The 24,012-nt window shown below is 37.3% G+C and overlaps 1 protein-coding gene across 1 annotated transcript in view; it reads right to left on the reverse strand.

The window, feature by feature from the left end:
- CORIN (corin, serine peptidase) overlaps positions 1–24,012 on the reverse strand; it is a 158,354-nt gene that overhangs the window by 70,512 nt on the left and 63,830 nt on the right. Inside the window, exon 5 of the mRNA XM_054823090.1 lies at positions 10,318–10,499. Coding sequence (XP_054679065.1) covers positions 10,318–10,499 — 182 coding nt within the window. The remainder of the gene's footprint in view (positions 1–10,317; positions 10,500–24,012) is intronic.

Here is a 24,012-nt window from a genome sequence, read left to right on the forward strand (position 1 = left end):
GATGAAAAAACTTCTTGGGCTCTTTGAGACAAAAAATTATTAGCCTCAGAACTACAAAGTTAATGCTGCAGGAGTCTTATGAACTTATTTTCACACTGATGTATTGATATTCAAGATTTCCCACAGGGACTGAAATATATTTCCATTTTGGGAAACATCAGGATAGCTCTCAGAGGAACATCACTGAATGCAAGAAGGTCAAGAGGAAAACCTGAAAGATAAATCTCAATGGAAACAATACAATTTTTGAGATAGAACAAAGCCATTTAAAACTGCTATCAGCAAATGACCCATTTTAAAAGACCTCAACAGGCTGTCATGAAAAGATTATTACACCTGTTAAATCTGCCCTCGGGACTAAAGGAGCCTTTAATGTGCCTACACAAAATACAATAATTTCTGCTCACAATCAGCCTTTCTGTATAGCAACATGATATTATTTACAATTTGCCAAACCACTAGCTGCACAGTGGATGCTGTGATGTACCACTGAGCACTGGGCATGCCTAACATGCAGTCTTTTTTTGGAAAATGACAAATAGCTCCAGCTTACACTGATTGCAAGTGCAATTAATTATCCAGATTTCTAAGTTTATTTGTAGTCCTAGCATAGCAGTCCTTTCTGTTGCATTATAGCAATGGATACACACACACACACTCTCAGCACCTTCCTTTTACTCTTAACATTCGGCAGCAGGGGATTATTTTTTCCAACAAATATACATGCTTTTCTGAGCCTGAAATATTATTTTATCATCCCCAAGAAACAGGCCAGTCTTAGACTTAGTCAACTGACACACACACCCTTGTATGAAAAATGTGTTTGTAATAAAAAACTTACGTGAATAATTTCAAAATCTTTTCTATAACATTCCCAGGTGCACTCTCCACTTGGGCAGCACACGATCTTGATTTTGCAATAAAAACATTATTTTCCAGCTGTGTAACGGGGCCATGGTTATTGCAGTGAAAGCTACTTATGCAATATATTTTAAAGGTTTCTAACTTTACAGAAAGATGCCCAAAATACGTAAGAGACTTTAAAACAAAATTTTTCAACTAATTTGTGCTATTTAATGTTTGCACCTCTTAATCAGAAGCAAGGCAGGGCAAAACCACCAGCACCATCGTTTTGCACACCCTTATAATGTGCTCCTCAGTAGCTTCCCTTGCTACCCACTGTGTGGTTGGACATGTTTCCTTACTTCTAACTGAAGAGTTACAGCCTCACCTTTATTCTGCTATTTTTGGAAGGGTATTACAAACTGCAAAATATGATAGTCTTAACAGCAACATAAGATTAGATAGCATTCACATTCTCATTTTACAGAGGAAAAAAATGAGGCACTGAGATATTACGGTGAAAGTTATAAGAAATAATGAATAGTGACTTCAATTGCTCAATCTAAGACATGTCAGTATGTGATTTTTTTTTTTTTTCTGGAGAGTGAAGAATCTGGTATTATTTTACATGTTCAAAGAATAGCTCCTATTACCTTTACTTGTAGCTGCAAGAGCATGTTCCAATTGCAAATAAACCCCAGCTATACAAATGAAGAGTCCAGTTATTTGGAAGTGTGTGAAGAATAGCTGGGAAAATTTTGATTCCAGTGCCTTGCTTTACATGGTCTCTGCAAAAGTGACAGGGAAAGAATCTCATTCTATATTACGACATCACATCTTCTTTATTATGAGGGAATCTTTATGTTTCTCCAGTTCCCTGCCTTATGCATTGCACTTTTCCATTGCTACAATCAGTAAACCCTACAGTGGACCCTAGAAACAATAGCCTTCCATAGTACGGGCTCTAGTTCCCCAGTGTTTATCCCATAGACGATGATGTCAGGTAAAAATACAATATGATAACATAATCAAAAGATCGTAATTCTTCGTACGAGAAAGGCTGTTTGAGGTTGGAAAGGCAACTTTAACTGACTTGGAAATCTTACATTCTTCTAACTTGGGCTTTTATGCAATTTCCTGCATGTTCAAAAAAGAAAACGGCATAAATAGATCAAAAAGACCCATTAAAGGAATCATCTTGATTTGCCTACAGATCTCCATCAGTACAGATCTTCACTGGTTCTAAGGGTGCAACAATAACAGACTTCTACCTTCTGTGTGAATATGCCAGTTTGGCCTGGGACAACAAAGGTAAAAACCAGGAAGGATATTTATCTGACCTTTTTTCCTAAGAAGAGCAAGGATTCTGGAGTCCCACATTCATTTCTGGGCTGTGAACAAAAATGTGTTCAAGCACTTATAAATCATTCTAACTCTCCATTCCTAATACATCTCTATCCTATTCTGTTCCTATCCATGCTGATTTCCATCCCAATCCACTTCTCCATTTCCTCCTACTTAAAGTGAGCATCCTCCTATTTATCTTGTATGTTATATGCAAACAAGAGGAAGAACGAAAACAGTTTTCCTTCTCTCACTTTTAGCATCCAGCAACAATCAGAAAGAATTTGAAGAAAAATTAATCTCACCTCTTGCAGTCTTCTAATAGGTGATGACTGGATATGTTTGGTCCAGTCAGTGTGGTGTTCAGGGCAAGGAGAGCACACACACAGTGAACAGTACCTCCAATTAATATAATTTCTGTTTTCTACTGAGCTTGTGCAAGAAGAAGTTTTCAGAAGGTTGACAATTCGATCATACCTCCAAAGATCAAATTTTAAAGGAAATTATAAAAGCCTTGTCTTATGCTGTAAAACAAACACTTTTGTTGAACGTTGCATTTTGATATTTGATCTCAAACCTAGAGGATTTAGATATGCAACCATTTATAAGACTTTCTTGAACAGAGGCAAACAGCTGCATACTTAGAATGCAGTAAATGCAAATTGGCACTGTTTGAAACAAAGCAGCAGACGAAATAAAGTCTGAAATAGATGTCCGAAGTAAAAAAATTATGGACCATTCCACTCAAATTTGCCAAAATTATTAAAAATTGTAAAGGTGTTATTATAAAGGAATGTGCTGGAAAATGTTAATTATTGGTACCTGTGTCAATAATTCAAACATTTATTAACATAATCATGCAAATATTCACATACCCAAACTCCTGAAGAAACAATGTTAGGTAAAAGGAACCCAAAGAAAATGGAAGCAATCCTTGCTGAAAGATAAACTTGCTTGGTTTAGACCTTCCCCAGAATGGTTTACAATCTGGAAAAGCTTCCAAAATCCCTGACTAAACACCAGTGGTGGCAAAAAGTGCTTTATTTTACCTGCATCCGGTGTACTATCAAAAGCGTCTCTGAGGAGCCAAGACCATTTATGTGCTGTACTTCCCAGCTAGATTGCTGGAATGCCATCTATAGAAGATTATGTGGGCAGGTCCCTGAAAAGCTGCAGATACCACAGACTGAAATAAATATATTATTCTATCATCTTCAAGATTGACATCTGGTTGCATTTCAAGGTATAGCAACAGATAAAGCACTGTATGTCTGTGAAAATGACTGTGAAAAGTGCTGCTAATTTTTTTTTTTTAAGTGAAAAGGAGACAACATTCACTGTCTAATGCTATGAAAGAACTAGGAGGTATCAAATAAAATTGCCTTTAAAACAACTAAAAGGTGGCACTCTTCATACAATGCATAGATAAGCTGTAACACTTTGCAACATGCTACTATGGATGATAAATATACACAGATCCATGAAACAAAGGGACACATTAATACAGAAAAATATATGATGGGTCACAAATTACAGAAAAGTCCTTGAATCTCAAACAGATGGAAAATGCAGGAGTATTTAGGAAAAGTATTGCTGCGTAGTCTTGCTATGTTCTCCTATTCTTCTCTGGCATCTGATTTTGGCAGCTTTTGGAGTCAGCAGTACAAGATAGATAGACTTTTCATCTGACTCAATACAATCACAATAGCACAGTGGGGGACAGAGTAATCCCTGTATTCTCTTGCCTGCAAATTTTGATCACCTGCTCCCTATACCCTATGCACACTGCGGTACAGCGTATGCATCTTGTAGCTGTCAATTCTAGAAAGTTTTGATACTAGGATCATGATCACAGAATTAGGAAAGCTGGCAACTACTTCCCCCCAGGAAACTATCCATTTCTCTATTTCCTTACAATGTAAAACCCTGTGGGAAAAAGAACACAAAAGACCTTTCTCTTGTAGTCAAGTGAAGTGGCCTAAAAAGGCCACATAGGAAACACCAAGCCGGAAGAGAAACAGGCACAGAACAGGAAGGCAGGCAGAGATAAACGGTGGGGGAGGCAGAATGGACATAATAAGATATAATGCAGAGTCAACAGAAGAAAAGAATGAGTGCTTGGGGAAACCATTTTTTCAACTGTGAATGTTTCCTCACATGAAACACCACCACAATCCAGAAAAACATTTTGCTTCCCTCAAAAAATTATTCCACTATTGCTGTTTTTGCAGCTGGTCAGTATCAATGTTACACACAGATCATCTCTCTCTTCTTTTCACTGCATGAAGTGAATGCAAGGGCACAAAAGAAAGATAATGTTTTCCTGATTTGAAAAGCTTTTTCTCAAATAAATTCTGTATTGGATGTGTATAATTAGCTTCACTCTGCCAACAGAAAAATAAATACCTGGTTGTGACCTGATACTGCCTTTGAATCTCTGCTCAAAGGTATTCCTCAAAGACAATCCTCTAAATTAATACCACAGTGAAAAATCCTGGAAGATAAACTGGGCACCACGGAAAAAAAAAGAAAAAAAAAATAGTATCAGAATGATTTTTAGTGGTGTTTTATTCTTGGAACAAAACAAAACAAGATCTGCATCAGTTAAGCATATTTGATTAAGATAATTAGTAACTTCCTTGTGTACATTATATTAATTCTCCTGAGTATTTTCTGTGTTGTTTGCACTATGGCAGCTTATTCAGAACAAGATAACATTTGATGGCAGCCACTAGAAGTTTGAACTGTTTGGCTGAGTTACTGCAAAACCCAAAGCTAAGCTTCAGTAAAGGCAATGCTGTTAAAAGAGAGAAGTACTGCTGGAGTCTGTAGTTGTGTTGTTAAGGCATCTATTAACTGTTTGTTTTTACAGTATCTTAAAATGTTGTACATTAACTGTTAATGACTACTGCTAATAATCTTAATGTTGTGCTCCAATTAAATGCTTCTTATCCAGCTTAAAACAGGCTAAGAGCTCCTGTGGTGGCATCTTCAAACATCTGAAAGATGTCCAATTATAAATGGCATCTTTAAACAGCCGAAAGATGTCCAATTATACATGCATTTAGACCTTTCATGCCCTTGAACATTGCAGGGTATTTATCAACATGTACAATAATTAATTTCTATGGTTTTGCCAAGAAGGGAGATTATCTGGGTTATCAGCAATGGTTTTCCCACTCACCAACTACTATAAGTTTTAGTAAGTTAACGTCTTCATTAAATCTGAGTCAGGACTAAAATCCGTAACAGTCACTTCAATAGGAATGAAATTGTGATCACAGGAGGATTTGCAATAAAAGGTACCTGAAAAAAAAGTATTTTCATATATTTAAATTTCACTACTTGAAACATCACAAAAAAAATCTCTGGAGAGATAAAATCTACTAAGACAAAATTGTAAATTTGTTCTTGGAAAAAATGTTATGAAAGATATTTAAAAACAGTTTCTCACTGGAAAAAGGCCTCATTGGTTTTAGTCACATACATTTTGTACCTTTAAGAACAAACAGAATATTCTATATTTAAATTTTAACGTACTATGTCTTTTATATAATTTAACAGTATTATTTACTACAAATCTCATGGCTATAAAGTGCAGTTCAGGTCTCTTGTGCATCATTTTTTAAACAGAAACAGACACCTCTTTAGTAATAACAGAAAAGTGAACATTGTCTGATAGTTCTATTCTGCCACTTACACAGTTTCGCTGTATAAAGAGCAGAAGCATCATATTCACTGCTGCTTTTGAAAGCGTTTTACCATTCAAATTAACTGAAAATTAATTTCAGGGCTCTTGTGAGAGCTCTGCGTTAATGTAAGTCAGCTCATTGTGTTGCTTTACTTCTCATTCAAACCACCATGAGTTTTTTCTCCACAGGTCTAACAGCATCAGCTATGTTGGCTGGTCAAAGCAAATAAAATAACAGAACAACACAGTGACAGTTGAAAGAAAGAAAAACAGAGCTGGAATATTTCTGTGAGTAGGGATACGTATTGCAGCCCCTAGGAAGGTTTCTGAGATTCCTCCCCCCTAGAATGCATTATGGGATTCATGTGGAATGAATGACTGATGATGCTTCCCCCTCACAACTCATTAGAACTGTGAAACCAGTTCAACCATCTATCTTAAATCTCAACAGCTGGATTCCTAAAACTGTTTTCAGAGTAACTGATTTTCTCACCTAGTGGGTATTCACTTGTCACTTGTGTGAAAGGATATCAACCTGACTGATGCAGCATTGCCTATAGAACTGCACCTTTTTCTCTGTGACTCATTTTATACACTGGGATGGTTTTACTACAGTGGCTCAGATTTTCCAATACATTCAGTACATCTGCAGTCACATCAGGAATGTATGTCAGAATAGTTTCTCCATAGTGGTAACATGCACTTAATTTGCAATGCCTGTGGAGGAAAAATCTAAACAAAGAGGTAAATATCAGCAGTGACACTTGAACAAATATATATCCACTAGATAATCCCAATTCTAACTAATAAATATTTTTCAGAAAAGCTGGTAATTGTCCCCAGGATAAATGCTCTGGATTCTAACTAGAAGATCAGTCAAGCATACATTCTCCAACAGAGCCTGGAAAGGCATGTGAGGTTCAAAAATTTTTGAAGGAGTGATAATTTTCAATTCAGAACATGTGGAGGATATAGAGTATTTAGTCACAATCAGACAAAAATAATCAAGAGAAAATTTTGTTTTGAATTGGGTGATGCTGTGCTAAAACAAGCAGGTTTAAACATAAACATAGCAGCCAGACCTTATATTTTATAAACACAAGAAATAACTAAAGCCCCAAGAGAATCACATCATCACACAAAATAAATTATACGCAAGGCATATGTGGGCAGGGAGAGTTTCACTTAATCTGGAGGCTTTAGTCCCCAAAAGAAACCACAAAGTTGAGGCATGAGGAGCCATATGCCAAGGACACGCTCTGGGAATTTCCAGGAACTGAGCCCTGAGAAGGGCACAAAGAGCACTTTGGGCTGAGCACTAGGTAAAAAGGGATTGGAACAGTGAACCGACCCCTGCTGTTTGGTTCTACTGCATTCAGAGAAGTAAATTCTTTCAAATATACAAATTGGAGAAAGAAATATTCAACTACAGCATAATTTACTTCTGTAGGAGAAACAGCCTAGTGAACCTGGACTCTCACCTTTTTCAGTCATAGAGGAATCACATTAGAACCATTCTTTTAAATGAAAAAAGTCAAAATAGTCTCTATAGTCTATCATTCTACATTAAAACTATTCATATCCAAACATCATGCACAATAGTTAATGCAAAAATGAATTAAAAATGCCCTTTGTTTTATACAACAGGATGTCATAACTGCCAATAAGCAGTCTGGGTCTCCACAGTCTGCCAGGTAGTGGCAGTGAATCTCACAAATGGCTGTAGATATTTTCCCCCAGTGAGAAATAGCAAGCTTTCACTGTGTACTTCCCTGTAATTTATGCAGTTCACTACCAGACAGACACAAATCCTACCATACAGATTATGGAAGACTCATTAACCAGGAACAATTCTAAGAAACAACTTCTCAGCAGTATTAAATATATGATTTTAGCCAGAAGATATTCTGAAACTTGAAAATTTCAGAAGTCAGCAATCTCTTCTGGCTTCATCTAAAAGTTCAGCTGTCTAGATTTGGTGGGTTTTTTGAACATTTTGGCCAGCTATAATTTAACAATATTTAATAGGCTTACTTATACCTTGTATTCAGTTCGTGTACCACACATGCATGAAACCCAGGTCTCTAATGCCCTGTTGCTTTTTCAGAATTGTACCTCATTCTGTGCCCAGTGTAAGCATGCTCAATTAATGATACACTAGTCACTCATTGCTCATTGCTCGTTACTCTTATTGTTCAATATACAACCCCTTAGCATACTTATGTATTTATGCTACAGCCTCTTAGCTTATTTGTTATTTGAACCTGCCATGAAGATCTACTCCCAATTCCTATGATGTTCATCCCTATGATACCAAAGGCATCAACATACATATGGTTACAACATTCCTGTGAACTAAAAAGACAATTTTATTCCCATTTTACAAAGGGAAGTTAAAGCATGGGGGAAAAAAATATGCATTTTTATAATCACTTGCTTATGGTTCCCATTGGAGAGATCCATTAGATCTAATTTTTCAGCATATGTAGCATGTATTTATATCATACAGTTAAAACACAGCTCCCAGTGGCTTTTACTACAGCAACTTGCTCAAAATCCCATAGTAACCCTACAAAAGACTTGTGGATAGCGTTCAAGTTTCCTGGAAAGCATTCAATTGCCTTCAACAAGATACAATCTGTCTTTGTATACTTCCCCACCTCAGCCGTTACAAATGGTCCCATAGGTGAAGGTAGATACGGACAACAGTTTCCTTTACTTCATGACTCCTCAAAACATGCCCTAACAGATGGAAAGAATCTAACTGGTAAAAAGACTTGGGCCAATAATTTAAGGCTACATCATTATGCATATTTGGAAAGAGCAAGGAGGTAACCCAGTAACAAACAATCCTAACTGTAGCATTAACTAACATTCAAAGATACACTGTATAACCTCACTGATCTTTAAGGTAGTTCCGAGTGTCTAACTTCTTAGATTTTTTTTAAACAAATTTGAAAAACAATTTTCATCATAACATTTCTTCTTGTTTATTGTCACCCAGAAGTCATTAACAAAGTTAGAACTGATGGACTGTACAAGCTTCTGTTACTTAGGCTCATGGGATGACACACATCAACAGTAAAGTCTTAGACGCTAGCAAGAGAACTCCAGCAATGGGGTCAATGAGAAAAAAGAGTCAGGCCTGCCACTCTCAGGTCTGATCTCCCCTAAATTTGGATCTAGAGAACAGAGCAGCAACTCTGAGGAGATGGAAATGCCTTGTATTTAGAGAGTGGCTGGAAAGCTGCCTGGCAGACAAGGATCTGGGAGTATAGTTTGACATCCAGCTGAATATGAGCCAGCAGTGTGCCCAGGTGGCCAAGAAAGCCAACAGTATCCTGGCTTGTATCAGAAATAAGTGTGGCCTGCAAGACTAGAGAAGTGATGGTCCCCCTGTACTTGGCACTGATAAGGCTGCACCTTGAGTGTTCAGTTTCAGGCCCCTCACTACAAGAAAGACATTGAGGTGCTTGAGCGTGTCCAAAGAAGGGCAACAAAGCTGGTGAAGGGTCTAGAGCACAAGTTTTATGAGGAGCGGCTGAGGGAACTGGGATTGTTTAGCCTGGAGAAAAGGAGCTTGAGGGGAGACCTTACTGGTCTCTACAACTACCTCAAAAGAGGTTGTAGAGAGGTGGATGTCAGTCTCTTCTCCCAGGTAGCAAGTGATAGGATGAGAGGAAATGGCCTCAAGTTGCAAGGGGAGACTTAGACAGGATATTAGGAAAATTTCTTCACTGAAAGGGTTATGAAGCATTGGAACAGGCTGCCCAGGAAAGTGGTTGAGTCACCATCCCTAGAGGTATTTAAAAAACACATAGATGTGGTGCTTAGGACATGGTTTAGTGGTGGACTTGGTAGTGTTAAGTTGGTGGTTGGACTGGAAGATCTTAATGGTCTTTTCTAACCTAAATGATTCAATGATTCTATGAGTGGATGTATACAAACCACAATTTTTGAAAAGTATACCTCTCAATCAGTTCTGGGCTCATTTTTACAGCAAGGAAAAAGGAGATACACTTGAAATTTGGCCTGTGTATCAGGTTCCTGCTCCATATCAATAACAATCCTGTATAACAATCAGGATAAATACAGAACAACAATCCTGTATTTACTAGAGCTTAGCAAAGAAAAAGTCAGCAGAATGTTTTTAAAGGGCATATTACTTTTCTCCTACCTTCTTTCCTTGAAACAGCTCAGAATTTTTGATGCAAAACAAAAAAGCCTCAAATGAATACAAGTCTGAAAAAAATTCAGCCTAAACAATTAAAACACAGCAAAACTATAGCCAACTGACAACCAGACTTTATCACAGCAATGTGAAGGAACTTAATAACAGAAATAATAATTTTATCCTAGAGCTTTTCCTACAAAATAAAAAATACATCATTAAATAGAAACTCATGAGCATAGTGTAACAGTTAAGAATGGAAACATACACTGCTTTCCTTTTTCTTGGTGTGGTGAGAAGCATACTCTTGTAGTGGTGTCATTTTCAGTTTTGTTTTGGAATTGAGAACACTTCAGGAATTCTGGCCAAGAAGCATTTACCATACCCAAGACTGGTTCACAGCCTTCTTTTGCTGCCTCACAAAATGTCCTGCAGGGCAAGAGGCCTCGACTGGAGAAAAGAGAGAACAAAAATACAAAGGTTTATTACTCTAGTAGATTGTGAAAACTTTTTTAAAACAGAAAAAAGTAATAATAAACACTTTTGAAGAATTTTATATTCTACAGTGCTACACCAAAAAGGTGCCAAATCTTCATTATTCATTGGAGGTGACATCAGCTCTGGCTTTCAAGCTAAATTTAAGCCCAGATCAAGCCCAGAACAGTTTCTAAGTTCAACTCTGTACAAGCGGAAACTGAGATTTCATCAACAGTTGAACCAATATAATGGTGTAGTGACACCACACAGGAGAAAGCTTGCTTCTTCATCTTCTCCTTCTTCCCTACAATTGTGCAGACCTACCCATCTCTGACTTTGGCAAACACTTTCATGACCTTATAAAAAAATCATCAACTTGGAAAAAAACTTTTCACATTTTTGAACACGTATTTTAAACATTGCATATTTTAGAAATTGATCATTTTGTTCTCCTGAATGACAAACAGAAAAGATCTCACTCACATTTAAAACAGTTCAAGTTTTCTCAGGCATAATTAAAATTGGGACACTTATTCCTAAGAATATAATGAAAAAATGTAACGCTGGCTCTGACTTGCAAGTAAAATGTTATTTTTTTTGAAAGCATTATTATGCATTGCTGGCTTTGCTTTATTACAAAATATGACATAAATTGTAAATTTTTACTTAGCTTGAAATCAATGTTTTGTCATTCAGGAGAAAACAATGATGAATTTCTAAAATATGCAATATTTAAAATATGATTAGCATGTTAACTTGATGTGTATTTATTATATTCTTAATGATGATACCTCTGACTTTATAATATTTTATTCTTTTTTATATATTTTTTTTAAACAGTGAACACCAAGACTGGGAAGGCATGTCTTGGTTTTTATTCATTTTCTTCATTTTCTTATCTGATTTAGAAATACAGTTGTGAATGTTCACTGTCTTTACCACCTATAACTTCAGGGTCATCTGCTGAGATTATCTTGATTTACAGTGCTGTTGATAATCAGACAGTTACTTGTATCTAAACAATTATATCCTTTATCACAATTGTGAGCTGCCACCACCATTACCATACATGATTTTCTTATCATGACCACTACATTCCAGAAAGATTCCATAGAGGAAGTGATGTTATTGAAGTGAATTTCAGCTAAACGAACACTACATTGACCTGGAAGGTGATTTGGTACAATATTTTGAAATGAAACAAAACTGCTTGAAGTGGAACACGTCAACCAACTCTCAATGGAAGGAACAACATATACAGAGACCTAGAAATACATGTAATTCTTAAGTATGGATCTCTCAGAGAAACAGCTGACACATTCAGAAATTCTTGAGAGAGCTTTCACCCATACAAGTCCATGGGACCCAAGAGGCTGCATCCATGGGTGCTGAGCCATCTGTCCAGTGCTCTTGCAAGGCCCATCTCTGTCATCTCTGAAAGGTCATGGACATCAGGGGAGGTTGCTCACAACTAGAAAAAGGCAAATGTTGCACCCATCTTCAAAAAAAAAGGCCAAAAAGGTCAAGCTGGGTAAATTCAAGCTGGTCAGCCTGATTTAGTCTTGAGGAAAATCACAGAGGCACTCCTCCTTGAACACATTTCTGGGCACAGGAAGATGATGACCAGGAATAATCAGCATACAAGGGTAAATCACGGCTGACCAGCCTGATTACCTGTTATGATAAAATAACTAGATATGTAGCACTGGGACTTGTCCTGTTTGACATCTTTATCAAGGACCTAGAAGAGGTGACCAAGTGCGCTCTTGTCAAGTTTGCAGATGACACCAAACTGTGAGAGGCAATCAATGTACTTGATGGTAGAGCTGCCATTCAGAGGGACCCTGACAGGCTGGAAGAATGGGCCAAGAGAAATTTTATGAAATTTAGCAAGGATAAGTACTGCACTTGGGAAGAAAGAAACCACTGTAATGATACAGGCTTGATATTGACTGACTAGGGAGAAACTCTGCTGAAAACAACCTGGGGGTCTTGGTAGACAGCAAGCTGGGCATAAGGCAGCAGTGTGTCCTGGCAGCAAAGCAGGCCAACGGTATCCTGGCCTGTATCACATTAGCACACATATAATGGGAAAGGATTGTCCCCCTCTGCTCAGCACTTGCTAGACTGTATGTGAATACTGTGTCCAGTTTTGGCTGCTCCAGTGAAGACACTGATAAACAGCAGCAAATCCAGGGGAGGGCCACCAAGCTGGTCAGTGGCTGGAACACTCACCTGTAGGACAGACTGAGGGAACTGAGCTCCTTCAGCCAGAATAAGAGATGGCTTTGGGGTAACATCAGCCACTACACCCTTCAGGACCCATGGGGAGGTTATGGAGTCCAGCTATTCACAGTGGTGTATGGTGGGAGGATGAGAGACAACTGACATAAGCTGAAACAGGAGATGTTCAGACAGAATATAAAGAGCTTTTTCAGCATGAAATTAGTCAGGGAGTGAAACAGGTTATCCAGAGAATTTGTGTGGTCTCCATCCTTGCATGTTTTCAAGACATAACTAGATAAAGCCGTGAATGTGTATCAATGTACTCCACTGAAGAGACAAGGAATATCATTATAACAATGAATAGTTTCAGTAAAATGAAATTATTTACTGTTTCAGCTATTTAAATTTGGTCTGTTGAGGGCAATTCATGTAGAAAATAAGAACAAAACTGAAAGAAATATCACAAACTAACATAAAATTAGTTGAACTGAATAAACTGAAATTTTTCATAATATTGGGCAAGCTGCAAATTATTGATGTTACTGGAATTTGGAAAGAACTTGAAGAACTATTACAGAAGTTGTTACCCAAAAGAAAATAAATTGTCTAGCCAAGAACAGTTCAGTATTCTGATAGATATTTGGTTTGAAATTTCAGAAATAAATATATATAAATACACAAACACACATACACAGACACTCCTAAATATTATCTATATATTAAAGTAGATTATAGTAAGTCTAGTCATTAATGAAAGTTGTCATACTTGAAATAGCTAATTTATTGGAAAAATGTAGATGCATGACTCTGAATCCTTACCATATTCTTTACTGTAAGGATACACAGTCTCCTTAGTGTTTCAAAGGGAGCAAAGGGCTATTTTGAGAAATAAGTCAATCTGTCACTCAGGTTTGCATCTTGGGGATCATTGTCAACCTGTACTTCATTCTGTGTCTTCACACTGAGGCCACATTTAGATCCCACATACCACATCTAACATGTTTTCTCCCATACCTGCACACTGATTAAATTTTCAACACAACTTTTTTCAGTTTATATCTAAATTTCTGCAGAACATTTTGGGCTTTAGCAAATGCAGTTTTGCTTCATTCATAACCATTCATAATGCAATAGAAAAGATCTTTTTCCTAGTACACCACTTAGATCATATCACCTTTCTCTTTGTGTGTGACTCTTGGTTGTACCTGCCCCCCCAAAAAACGTTGCTAGAACTCCATGTTTAGGCAAAAGTAAGTGACCTGAACTGAAAAAGTCCACAGTACTCAACAGCTCCCTTACTTAATGTTTCATTTTACAGTAAGAGAGAAAAACACATTATTAGCAACCATGTGATACAGCAGCAAACACCGCAAGAAAGGAATAAAAACTGCCACTGCTGCCTGACTACTAGTGGAAGCATGAAGAAATTGGTGTAAAGCAAAATAGTCACTTGCATAAGTATTCTGAAGTCAGCATAGTTGCCCTTCTCTGCTTAGTGTCTGTCTAGCAAGAGGAATGTGCTGCCAGTGTTGTTACTGAGTTCATTACATACTCTAGTTGGAACCACTGTTTCAAAACAGATATCTTTAGAGATATATTCTCCAGGTAATGCTAAGGACTTTTATACAACACACTTTACATGCTGCAGTATTGAACTTATCTCAGAAACAATCCAAGGACCTTTATCTCTAAAATTGTCTCTTACAGCTTCCTAGTTGGCAGCTTACTTATTGCCTGGAAAGAAGCAGATATATTCTAAAACAGTACTTTTCACCACCAGATTGTGATGTGTTGAAAGGCAGAAAATTTCAGCACCATAAAGCACATATCTGGCTGTATACAAAACCAAGAACAAATGGTCCCTTCCTGATGACAAGAAGAGCTGCACATTGTACCGGCAAATTCAATCATCTGACCTGTAATGGCTCTTCAGATAAAGATGTTCTAAAACACCCTTCTGTTTTTTATAAAACCTATTTGATATGGAGAGGAAGAAAGAGCACAGCAAGAGCTCTGCAGTAGCCATCACTGCCTCCTGACTGGAGCCTGAGAAACTCCCTAAATAAAGGGGATTTGGTAAGGCTGTCACCAATCACTTTCATTTAAAGCTTTGGATGGGTTTTAGCTTTTCATTTTTAACTGATCTACTACTTCTAAAAAGTTATATTAGCATAATCACATGTGGGGAGAGGTATTCACATGTGTTGACCCACTGGTTTAACAGGGGCTCCTTATTACAGAAAAAGAAAAGCCACTAGTTATTATGGAAGGTGCTTGAGTTCCAAAATATCTGTTGGAAATAAGATGTCACATAACTAAAATGAAGTATTGATTTGATCTATTTGTGGATGCTAGCCATTTAATTTATTCAGACTGATATGCTTAGAGCTAACTTTTTGTTTATTTTTTAGGAAAACACACAATACAAAATTACATTACAGTGAAAAGAAATGTAAGCAGTGATTCTACCTCACTGACTGTAAATGGTTCCCACTGCACCAATGGAGCATACCTGATGATCACAAATAGTAATTTGAAGGCAGTACATTCTGCTCACTTTTTTTTTCCAAAGATGTGATAGCAGGGACATGACTTGAATTTAACAAGTCTGTGACTGAGCCCCACTTGAGTTTACCACGGCTAAGCAAATTTATACTGCTCTTATGATTTGTACAAATGTGACTGCATTTAAAAAGCAAAACAAAACAAACCACAAAAAGAAACCCAAATCAACAAAAAAAAAAAAAAAAAAAAAACAGAAAGGGTTCTTGAGGACTCTCAGATGAAGTTTTATGCAAGTGTGGAGTATTCAATGTGATCTCTGTTCTCCTCGACCCACACCTAAGCCATTAACTTCCAAAGCACCACACTGCAGCTATAGCCTGACATATAACCATCACACAATAGCAGTATGAGTATGTTAATTTCTTCAAATATAACTATAGCAAAGTTCAATATATGGTTCATTGTTTCCAAAGGTCTTTCAACATATCGATCATTCATTTCAATGGAAATTTTATAAATAATAGTAAAAAGTTATATTAAAATATAACTATGCACAGTTATAGTTACACATAATAGTTTAAAAGTTTCTAAAAATATTAGGAGATAAGTAATTTTTTTCAGAAGATTCATCTGCATATTAAATTGTTTAGGTCTATATGAAACAATCACAAATATAAAAAGTCAACTTCATTTGTTTAGCTTATGCAGTCCACCATTTGAATATTACAGTGCAGTGTAAATGTTTGGATGTATACACAGCACAATAATAATTTAAAAATTACTAGGTTTCTAAAAGATAACTGCATAGTGATTAAATAAGCCAAGCAGAATTTGCAGTCTCTAAAGAAGCTCTGACAAACCAGAAAACATAGGATTATCTAGCAATTACTGCAATATTTGGCCCAGTTTCAATGTTCAGTCATGTGTGCTCCATAAATTAAATATTTCTGGATAATGATCAAGTCTAGTGTGGACATATTGCTTAATCTACTGAAGGATGAAAACATGATTAAAAGTCTCCATCTTGATTAGTCTTATTTACAGCTACTTAGAGACCAATCATTTTAAAAATAAACTGGCAGGTCTATGGCAATCTTACCATAATTTATTTGGTGCCAGTGGCAGGCACAGAAGCAGGTTATAATATATTAGGGTGCAATTCTGCTTTTCAGGATATTAATGGAAAAAACTCTTGTTGAAGATGGAGTTTGATGAAAGAACAGGTATGTGACATATTTTAAACTCTGTGGTTGGTTTCCCCACACTTACAAGTTCATGCTTCATTTACTTCAACTCCATAGAAATATCAATATTAAGATTCATATGGCACCAAAAGAAATAAAAATGTTCTTTATAGTTTATTAAAAAGTATATTAAGGGTAAAAGGAATAAATAAGAGGGTTTAATTTGCATAAGGTATCTTCAGAAAAGTTATTTATCAAAAATGTTTCATATCAAATATTCATTGAAACAGATATATACAATACAGTATATGCTCTAAAACTATTATGTTAACTGATTTTAAGCTTCCAAAGAGGCTACACACTGCCTGAAAGCAGATGATCAGACTTCCTCTTCATGCCAATCACCTAGAGTTGACTTAAATTGGAATTCAAATTGCCTGATTATAATCCTACATGGATCTAGTCCTTATCACTCATTTAAAGATGTGTTACATTTTTATATGAAATTTTCAGAAATTACTCCTTCTGTAATACTGACTTCTCTTCTTTGCAATCACATGACCATGCACATGGCTCATCAGTAGACTCTGTAAGTCACTTAAGTGGTTGTTTTGAGTACTAGAAATTATCCAAGTATGCTACAAGAAGCAGTAAGGAGAGGGAAGATCTTTTAGGCAACTATTTTCCTCTTGCGGCAGAAGTTAACAGATTTTCTAAGGAACAATTGCTCAAGGTACCTCAAAGATCTGGCTCTCAAACTCAGCAGCCACTGAGGGGATGGCACTTGATATGTCTTTTCTGGAGGCAGTAGCACCATATGCAGCTCTTGTTCCCAAATCTCTATATCTGTTTCTGCGCTGCTTTGAGTTTTGCAATAACAGCTGTTTGTAGGCTGTATAGTAAGTCATGTCAAATAACTGATTCAGCTGGAAAGTAATGTGATCCAAAAAAAAAAACCAAAACATTCTTTTTTCTCATCTGACAACTGAATTGGCCCCTCCAAAGGGATACAGGCAAAGCAGGAATAAGCTGTCAGGAGAGGAAGAGGTAGAAATTACTAAAGCTGACAAAAGCATTAAATAATATATACAACTAACCATCCTGCAGGGGCTCTCCATGCAACCTGGTAAATTCTATATCTAGTGCTCATTATTTTCTGTGCATTTCTTTGTGTCTTCACATTAGTATCTCCACTGGTAAAAACACTGCCACAGTTATGCCCTATTGAGAAATTAATTATTGCAATTTTACAGATTAAAATGATAGAGGGTTAATGACTTGCAAAAGGTTACAAACAAAGTTGGTATGCCAGCGCCGAAAACACAGCACGAAGATCACTCTTAGAACACACAACTGTTGACCACATCTGCTCTGGCTAAAGGTCACATTTGTGGTTCAGCAGACAACCTGACTGAAGGCAGACTGATGAACACCTTCAGCTACTGCTAGTCTTCATTACTGTTCTTTCCCCAACTCCATCCCTTCAGTTGTTCCAGGATAACTGGTTCTGTGGCCACATGGTAAGCCATAATCAGGTAGTGAGCCAAGTTAAAAATAACTGTAGGGTATTTTCCTGGATTATTTTTTCAGCCAAATCTGTTTAAGGAAAAGTTTAAACTGGCTTGGCTACCAGAGGAAATATTAATCATATTACAGCCTTGTGGGGTAATCCACTCTATCATTCATAAGCACACAGGCTAAGAATGATGATAGATCTAAGGTCTGAGGCAGAATAAAGGAACTGGCAATACAATTGTGAGAGATTGCTGGGGAGGCAGAAGGGACGACACACGACACAGGGACAAACTGAAAAACCCAGGAAACATGCAAAAATTATGACAAGAAGAAAACTGAGATTATCCGTTGTGTTCCTACAGTCCTGAAATCAAACAAGTTGAAGCGACAAGCTGACACACCAGCCATTGTTAGTTCTAATTGTCATTAAGACTTTTTGGGATTTTCTAACAATAAAGACTTCCACAGACTATAAATGTCAGAAAAGGAAGTTTCTACAGCAGAACAAACACCCACACCCAGTATTACAGTTTTTTAGAGTGACAGTTCTTGTGAAATCTTTCTCTGTACCCTCTCACAGTACTCCAACATGCAGAGCAGCACATTCAGAGCCACTGAATAGAGGTGTATGAGCCAAGCTCATAAAAATCTCAATATTACCTTTTGGTTCATGGATTTGTAAATAAATGGGCTCTTTAAGGTTTTGATTTCAAATAATCAAGAAAATTATGTATTTTTATCTTTCATTGTTCAGTTTTCATCTTTATTTTGCAATTTGGAAAGATTGCATTTTCTTTTCTATTTTTTTCTCCAGAGATGGGTTTAAATCTGAAATTTGCTTCTTACACAGTAATAAAATCTGAAAAGAAAGCAAGATTATTTTAGATTTTTGTGGTTATTTCACTTGACAAAATTATATTGAATCCATATAGCAACATTTAGGGAAGGCACCTCAACCCTATGCAATGCTTTATAGTACTGAATGCAGAGCTAGCTGCACATATGTTTCTGACTTCCACCTTGGTTTTGGCTCAACTGCATGTACTGTTTTCTTGAAGCAGGTTCCTGTATGTAAGTACAAATATGCATAATTATCCTGTAAAAGGACTACATAGGACCCACAGTCTGAGAAACACCCAATATCTTAAAGGAGAAAAAAGGCCTCAGAGGTGATCCTGGCAAAAGGCAGCAGCAGTTCCCCCAAGGGTGGAGAAGAAACGGCTCCAGCTGTTTACACGAGATTAAGGATGACTATTAATTGGCTGAATTGCTAATAAATGCCCACTCATCTGCCCTGCAGGGACTGAGTAGAAGGATTTACAGCTAGCACAAAAAGCCAGTCCTCACTCATACACTCATGAATATTTGATCTGCTGTCACGAGGTTGACAATTACAGATGAGCCACAAGAGGAGTACCCTTTCCAAGAGACTGAAAAAAGCCTGGTTTATACAATGAAAATTAAAAAGATGGAGATACTGAATGGATTGCCTGCAGCAGGGAAGAACATGCAATCTGTTTATAGGCTATGAGAACTTGAAAGTCTCAGAACCAATTAAGATGCAAAAATTGGACTGGAATCTGTTCTGTGGTTCCATACAGATGCCTTATATTTTTTCCTCTAAAAATTACAGGTCCAGTTAACTGTTCCCTAATAGCTGCCATATCTGGTGGCAACAGAAAAGAGACAGCTGAAGAGTTACACTTGCAGAAGTCTTAGAACAGATCACTGATATCCAAGAGTACCATAGTTAACAAAGAGCTCACACAGAACTCTGAAGGCTCTTCAGAAAGAGAAAATAAATACAAATTCCCGATGCCAGTGAAAGAGGAACTGGGAACAAATTCAAAGATACCATTAGATTAAAAAGACTGCTCTTATCCATCAAGAAATTAACAAAGGAGTCAGCAGCTGCTGTCAAATTTCACATCATCTACATCAGCTGCTGTTGAATTTAATGTCTCTTTCAGGCCTAGTAATGCTCTTCGGACAATGTGGCCAAACTCAGCTGATGTCCCTAAGGATGGACACATACAGTCTATACAATGAAGGCTAGAATTTTTAGTCAGTGTAATCATTTATTTTGTAGAGAAACCCCACATAAGTTATTTTGGCCAAAATAAGGAGTCATTTCTATCTGGAATCAGCAACAAACAGAAATTCAGAAATCCACTCTGACCCTTCAGTCACTTTCTGGATACTACACACCATATGTCACAGCTGAGCTTATAATACCATAACAATCAAAAACACTTAATGTAAAAACACCCTGTACAGCAGAAGCACTTTCTCTGTTCTACCATACTTAGCAAAGTGCTACATAAATTTTGCCATATAGCATTGAAATTATTACCACAAAAAAGCTAGCAAAATGATTTTATGTTTTGTATGACATCCATAATCACCTGAGAGGATCTGTCCTGATAAAGCAGTCAATCCTTCCAGATTTCTCTTACTGATCCCATCATTTGATTCAAAGATGACAGTGAAAATAGGGGAGATGTAGTAAATTAATACATTAGAGCTATAGTTCAGCCAGGAATCAGCTTAAATAAATATTATTAAGAATAGTGCTACAATTACGAGCTATTTTTACAATCTTGTACCACCTGCCAAAACTTCTAAATGAAGTCAAATTTCTGAAATTTCTCACCTGATATTTATCATGCAAATGCTGAACACACCGTTGATTTAGTTTACTCTATAGAAATGTCTCTTGCAAAAAACCAAGGCTCACAATATGCCTGAGAATCCAGGTTACAAGATCTTTTGATGTTGGCAAACAAAATTCACACTTGGCAAAGACAAGCGGTCACAGCGAAATGGAAGTCCTCTGAATCATACAAAGTTATTTCAACTACAGCATTGCTACAGAAATTCTGGAATAACAGTAAATCATACACTGCACAGCTGCACTATTTGTATGACCAGGATAATAAAGGCACCCAAAACAACATTGTGCTTAAAAGACAGCCTTCCATTTCCACAGATGACTGTGATAGGTACCCTTAATTTCACATAGCTTTCCAGAAGTCAAGCTTCCCTGTGCACTGCAGAGCATTGTCGAAAGGAAGACCTCAAGAATCAGCCTAAATTAAGATTTTTTTTTAGGCTGCATCTTGTCAGGAATCCTAAAAAAACCACAGACACACCTATCACTCATTTAGTCTATAGGCTCCTCTCTGTGGAAATTCATTGTAATCCATTGTGATGCTGCTTCCTCACATTAAAGTTGTTTCACAAACACCTTCAAGCTAGCAGAAGCAGATGTCATCAAAAGAAAGAAGCTGTCCTACCCCTTTCAGGCTGGCTTCTGAACCTCTCCACAGCTCTCTTCCCTCCCTCTTTCTGCCAGCATGACACTTCATGCTGTTACACAGTGAACCAGATCTGTCACTCCCAATTTAATTCAGATCCGTTTCCTGATCCAGTATGTCATGGAACTGAACAAATACTCCTACCAGGACATGGAATGGGCACGGCTGAGCTGGGGAACAAGCAGCAGGGAAATAGGATAAGACTGATTCTTTCAGCAGCACTACCAAATTATATCAATTTAAAATCTACCATGAAACAGTCGTCTGGAACATGTTTTCCAGAGAGATTGTGGAGCCACCATCCTTAGAGATATTCAAAACTCAATTGGAAATGGCCCTGAGCAATCTCATCCATCTTTAAAGTTGGCCCTGATCTGAGCAAGGGAGTGGACTAGAAGAGCTCCAGAGGTCCCTTCCCACCTGCATGATCCTGTGATTCTAATTTGCCTGTCCTGCTCAGCCTGTGAGTGGTAAGCCTGGTGCTTACCACTACGGTCTCCAGCACGGCGACAATAACTTCTCACAGGAGAGACACACTTATGAAAGGTTAGTATGTCTCACTAACTAAACTCTCATTAGTTTTTAAGTGCAGATGACTTAAAAGTTATTTGTTAATAAGCTGGGCACTAAAACAGGCTAAACATGAGCTGAAAAGCATATGAGTTCTTGGAGAATCCTTTAACCACTGTCCAACACCCTTTTGTTTATTAACTTCTGCACAAGATGATGCACCCGTATCTACTAGAGGAGTTTTGCTATAGTAAGATAAAATGTTCCATCATCTGTATGTTTCTGGTTTTGAGTCCAGGTGTGCAAGTCTAATAGGAAACTATCAGGGTTAATAGTCCCGCAATGTATATGAAAATGCTAGGTTTTACTGAAAGCTCCTGTCCTACAATTATTGCAATTTCTTAAATGAAATAAATCTAATTTTGTAAAAATTGTGTTTTTCTAGCAGATATATTAAATTGCCAAAGATTAACAAAAAGCCATGTTTGTTTTATGATTTGTTGTAAACAATCATTTCAGTTACTTAAATGATCAGTATTTATTTATAAGTAACAATATTTTGTATGTGTAGGAGCATGACCTCTGATCCCTAGTTAACATACCAACTTAGAAAACAGAAACCACAGCTTATAATAGATAATACACACAACAAATCATTACGACAACAGGGCTGGAGGCAATCAATCAGTAAAATACACATTCATAAAATAACCAATCCTCCTGATTTTCTTTTCTGCCTCCTTCCGTTCTCTTAACTCCTCTGAGCAGCATTGTGAAATATGTTTTCAAGGGGACATTCCCATGCCCAGACTGTTCTCAAAAATGTTTCTCTGCTTGATAACCTTTTAACTCTGGTCTATCCATAATTCCCCCCCAACACACATGCTTTGAAAGAAGATTCTTTTGTGATTTGGAAAAGTTTCCATGGTCAGTACTTTAGATCAGTGGACAGGGTGAAACACTGCATGCAAGTTTGATGCTACCTGCTATGGCAAATGCTGGCTTCACAACCCACTGGACCACTGGCATCATTCTGGCCAATGTAGGATGCCATTGCCTATATCTCTATATTACTTTTCTAGCTTTTAATTTCATAATTAATTTCTTATGCAATCCCTTCCTTCTGTACATTGACTTCTTTACAAATTATACATACCAGTAATTGTAAACAGCCTCTAGTTGTGGGTGGGGAAAGGACAGTTCTCTGAATGGGGGAAAAATATAGAATCATAGAATGGTTTGGGTTGGAAGGGACCTCAAAGATCATCCAGTTCCAACCCCCCTGCCATGGGCAGGGACACCCTCCACTAGACCAGGTGGCTCAAAGCCCCATCCAACCTGGCCTTGAACACTTCCAGGGAGGGGGCATCCACAACTTCTCTGGGCAACCTGTTCCATTCTCTCCAGCACCTAACTTCTGTCTTGCTTCCCCTATATTTTGTCCCTGGTTTGTCCTTCCCCTACACTGCATCTGTCATCTACTGGCATCAGAGACTTATTTTCAGGCCCTTTTATGTAAGGGTCTATACCCAAATCCAGTGCCACCCCTAGCTACTGGGAGGCCCAGGGACACAGAGAGCCTTTCTTAGGCTCACCCATACTAGCTGAGCTATGAAATTGATAGAGAAGCTTTCAGAGACTCTATGATTTTTTCAGAGACATGTAAGCCAAAATTTGGGAATTACCTTCTGTAGGTATATAGGTACATAAACTTTATAAACAGAAGTTCCCCTAAAGGAAACAAATTTTCTACTTCCTTTTTCTTCCTAGCTTCCAACAGCCATGATAAAGAGTTTACCACTTATTAGAGCAAGCTCACTGCCAAATTTCAAGTTCCTTTGGTCAAATACTTGGAGATACTAGGAAATCTTGATGATTACAGAAATACTTTTTCAGAAGCAACTCATTTTTTCTTTCTGTTTTTGCCCAGGACAGATATTAGGCATTAAAAATGTTAAATGGTGCTTTTTTCTTTTTTCTTTTTTTTTCCTCCAAAAATTATACCCATCTGGAGAAAGGGTCCGCTAAGAAAACATGTTGATCAAATTTAAATATAAGCATTTTGGCCAATGCCACATCATTACCTATACTTTCGCTAGCACTCCTTGGAAAAAAAAAAAAAACACCCAACTTTATATTTGTCATCTTTATATTGTCTTAGTCTGGGACCAAGTAGTAATGGTTCCTAAGGTAATGAGTATGACATGTTGACTTCAAGGTCAGTTCTGA

The sequence above is a fragment of the Grus americana genome, chromosome 4, assembly GCF_028858705.1.
Source record: "Grus americana isolate bGruAme1 chromosome 4, bGruAme1.mat, whole genome shotgun sequence".
Classification (NCBI taxonomy): domain Eukaryota; kingdom Metazoa; phylum Chordata; class Aves; order Gruiformes; family Gruidae; genus Grus; species Grus americana.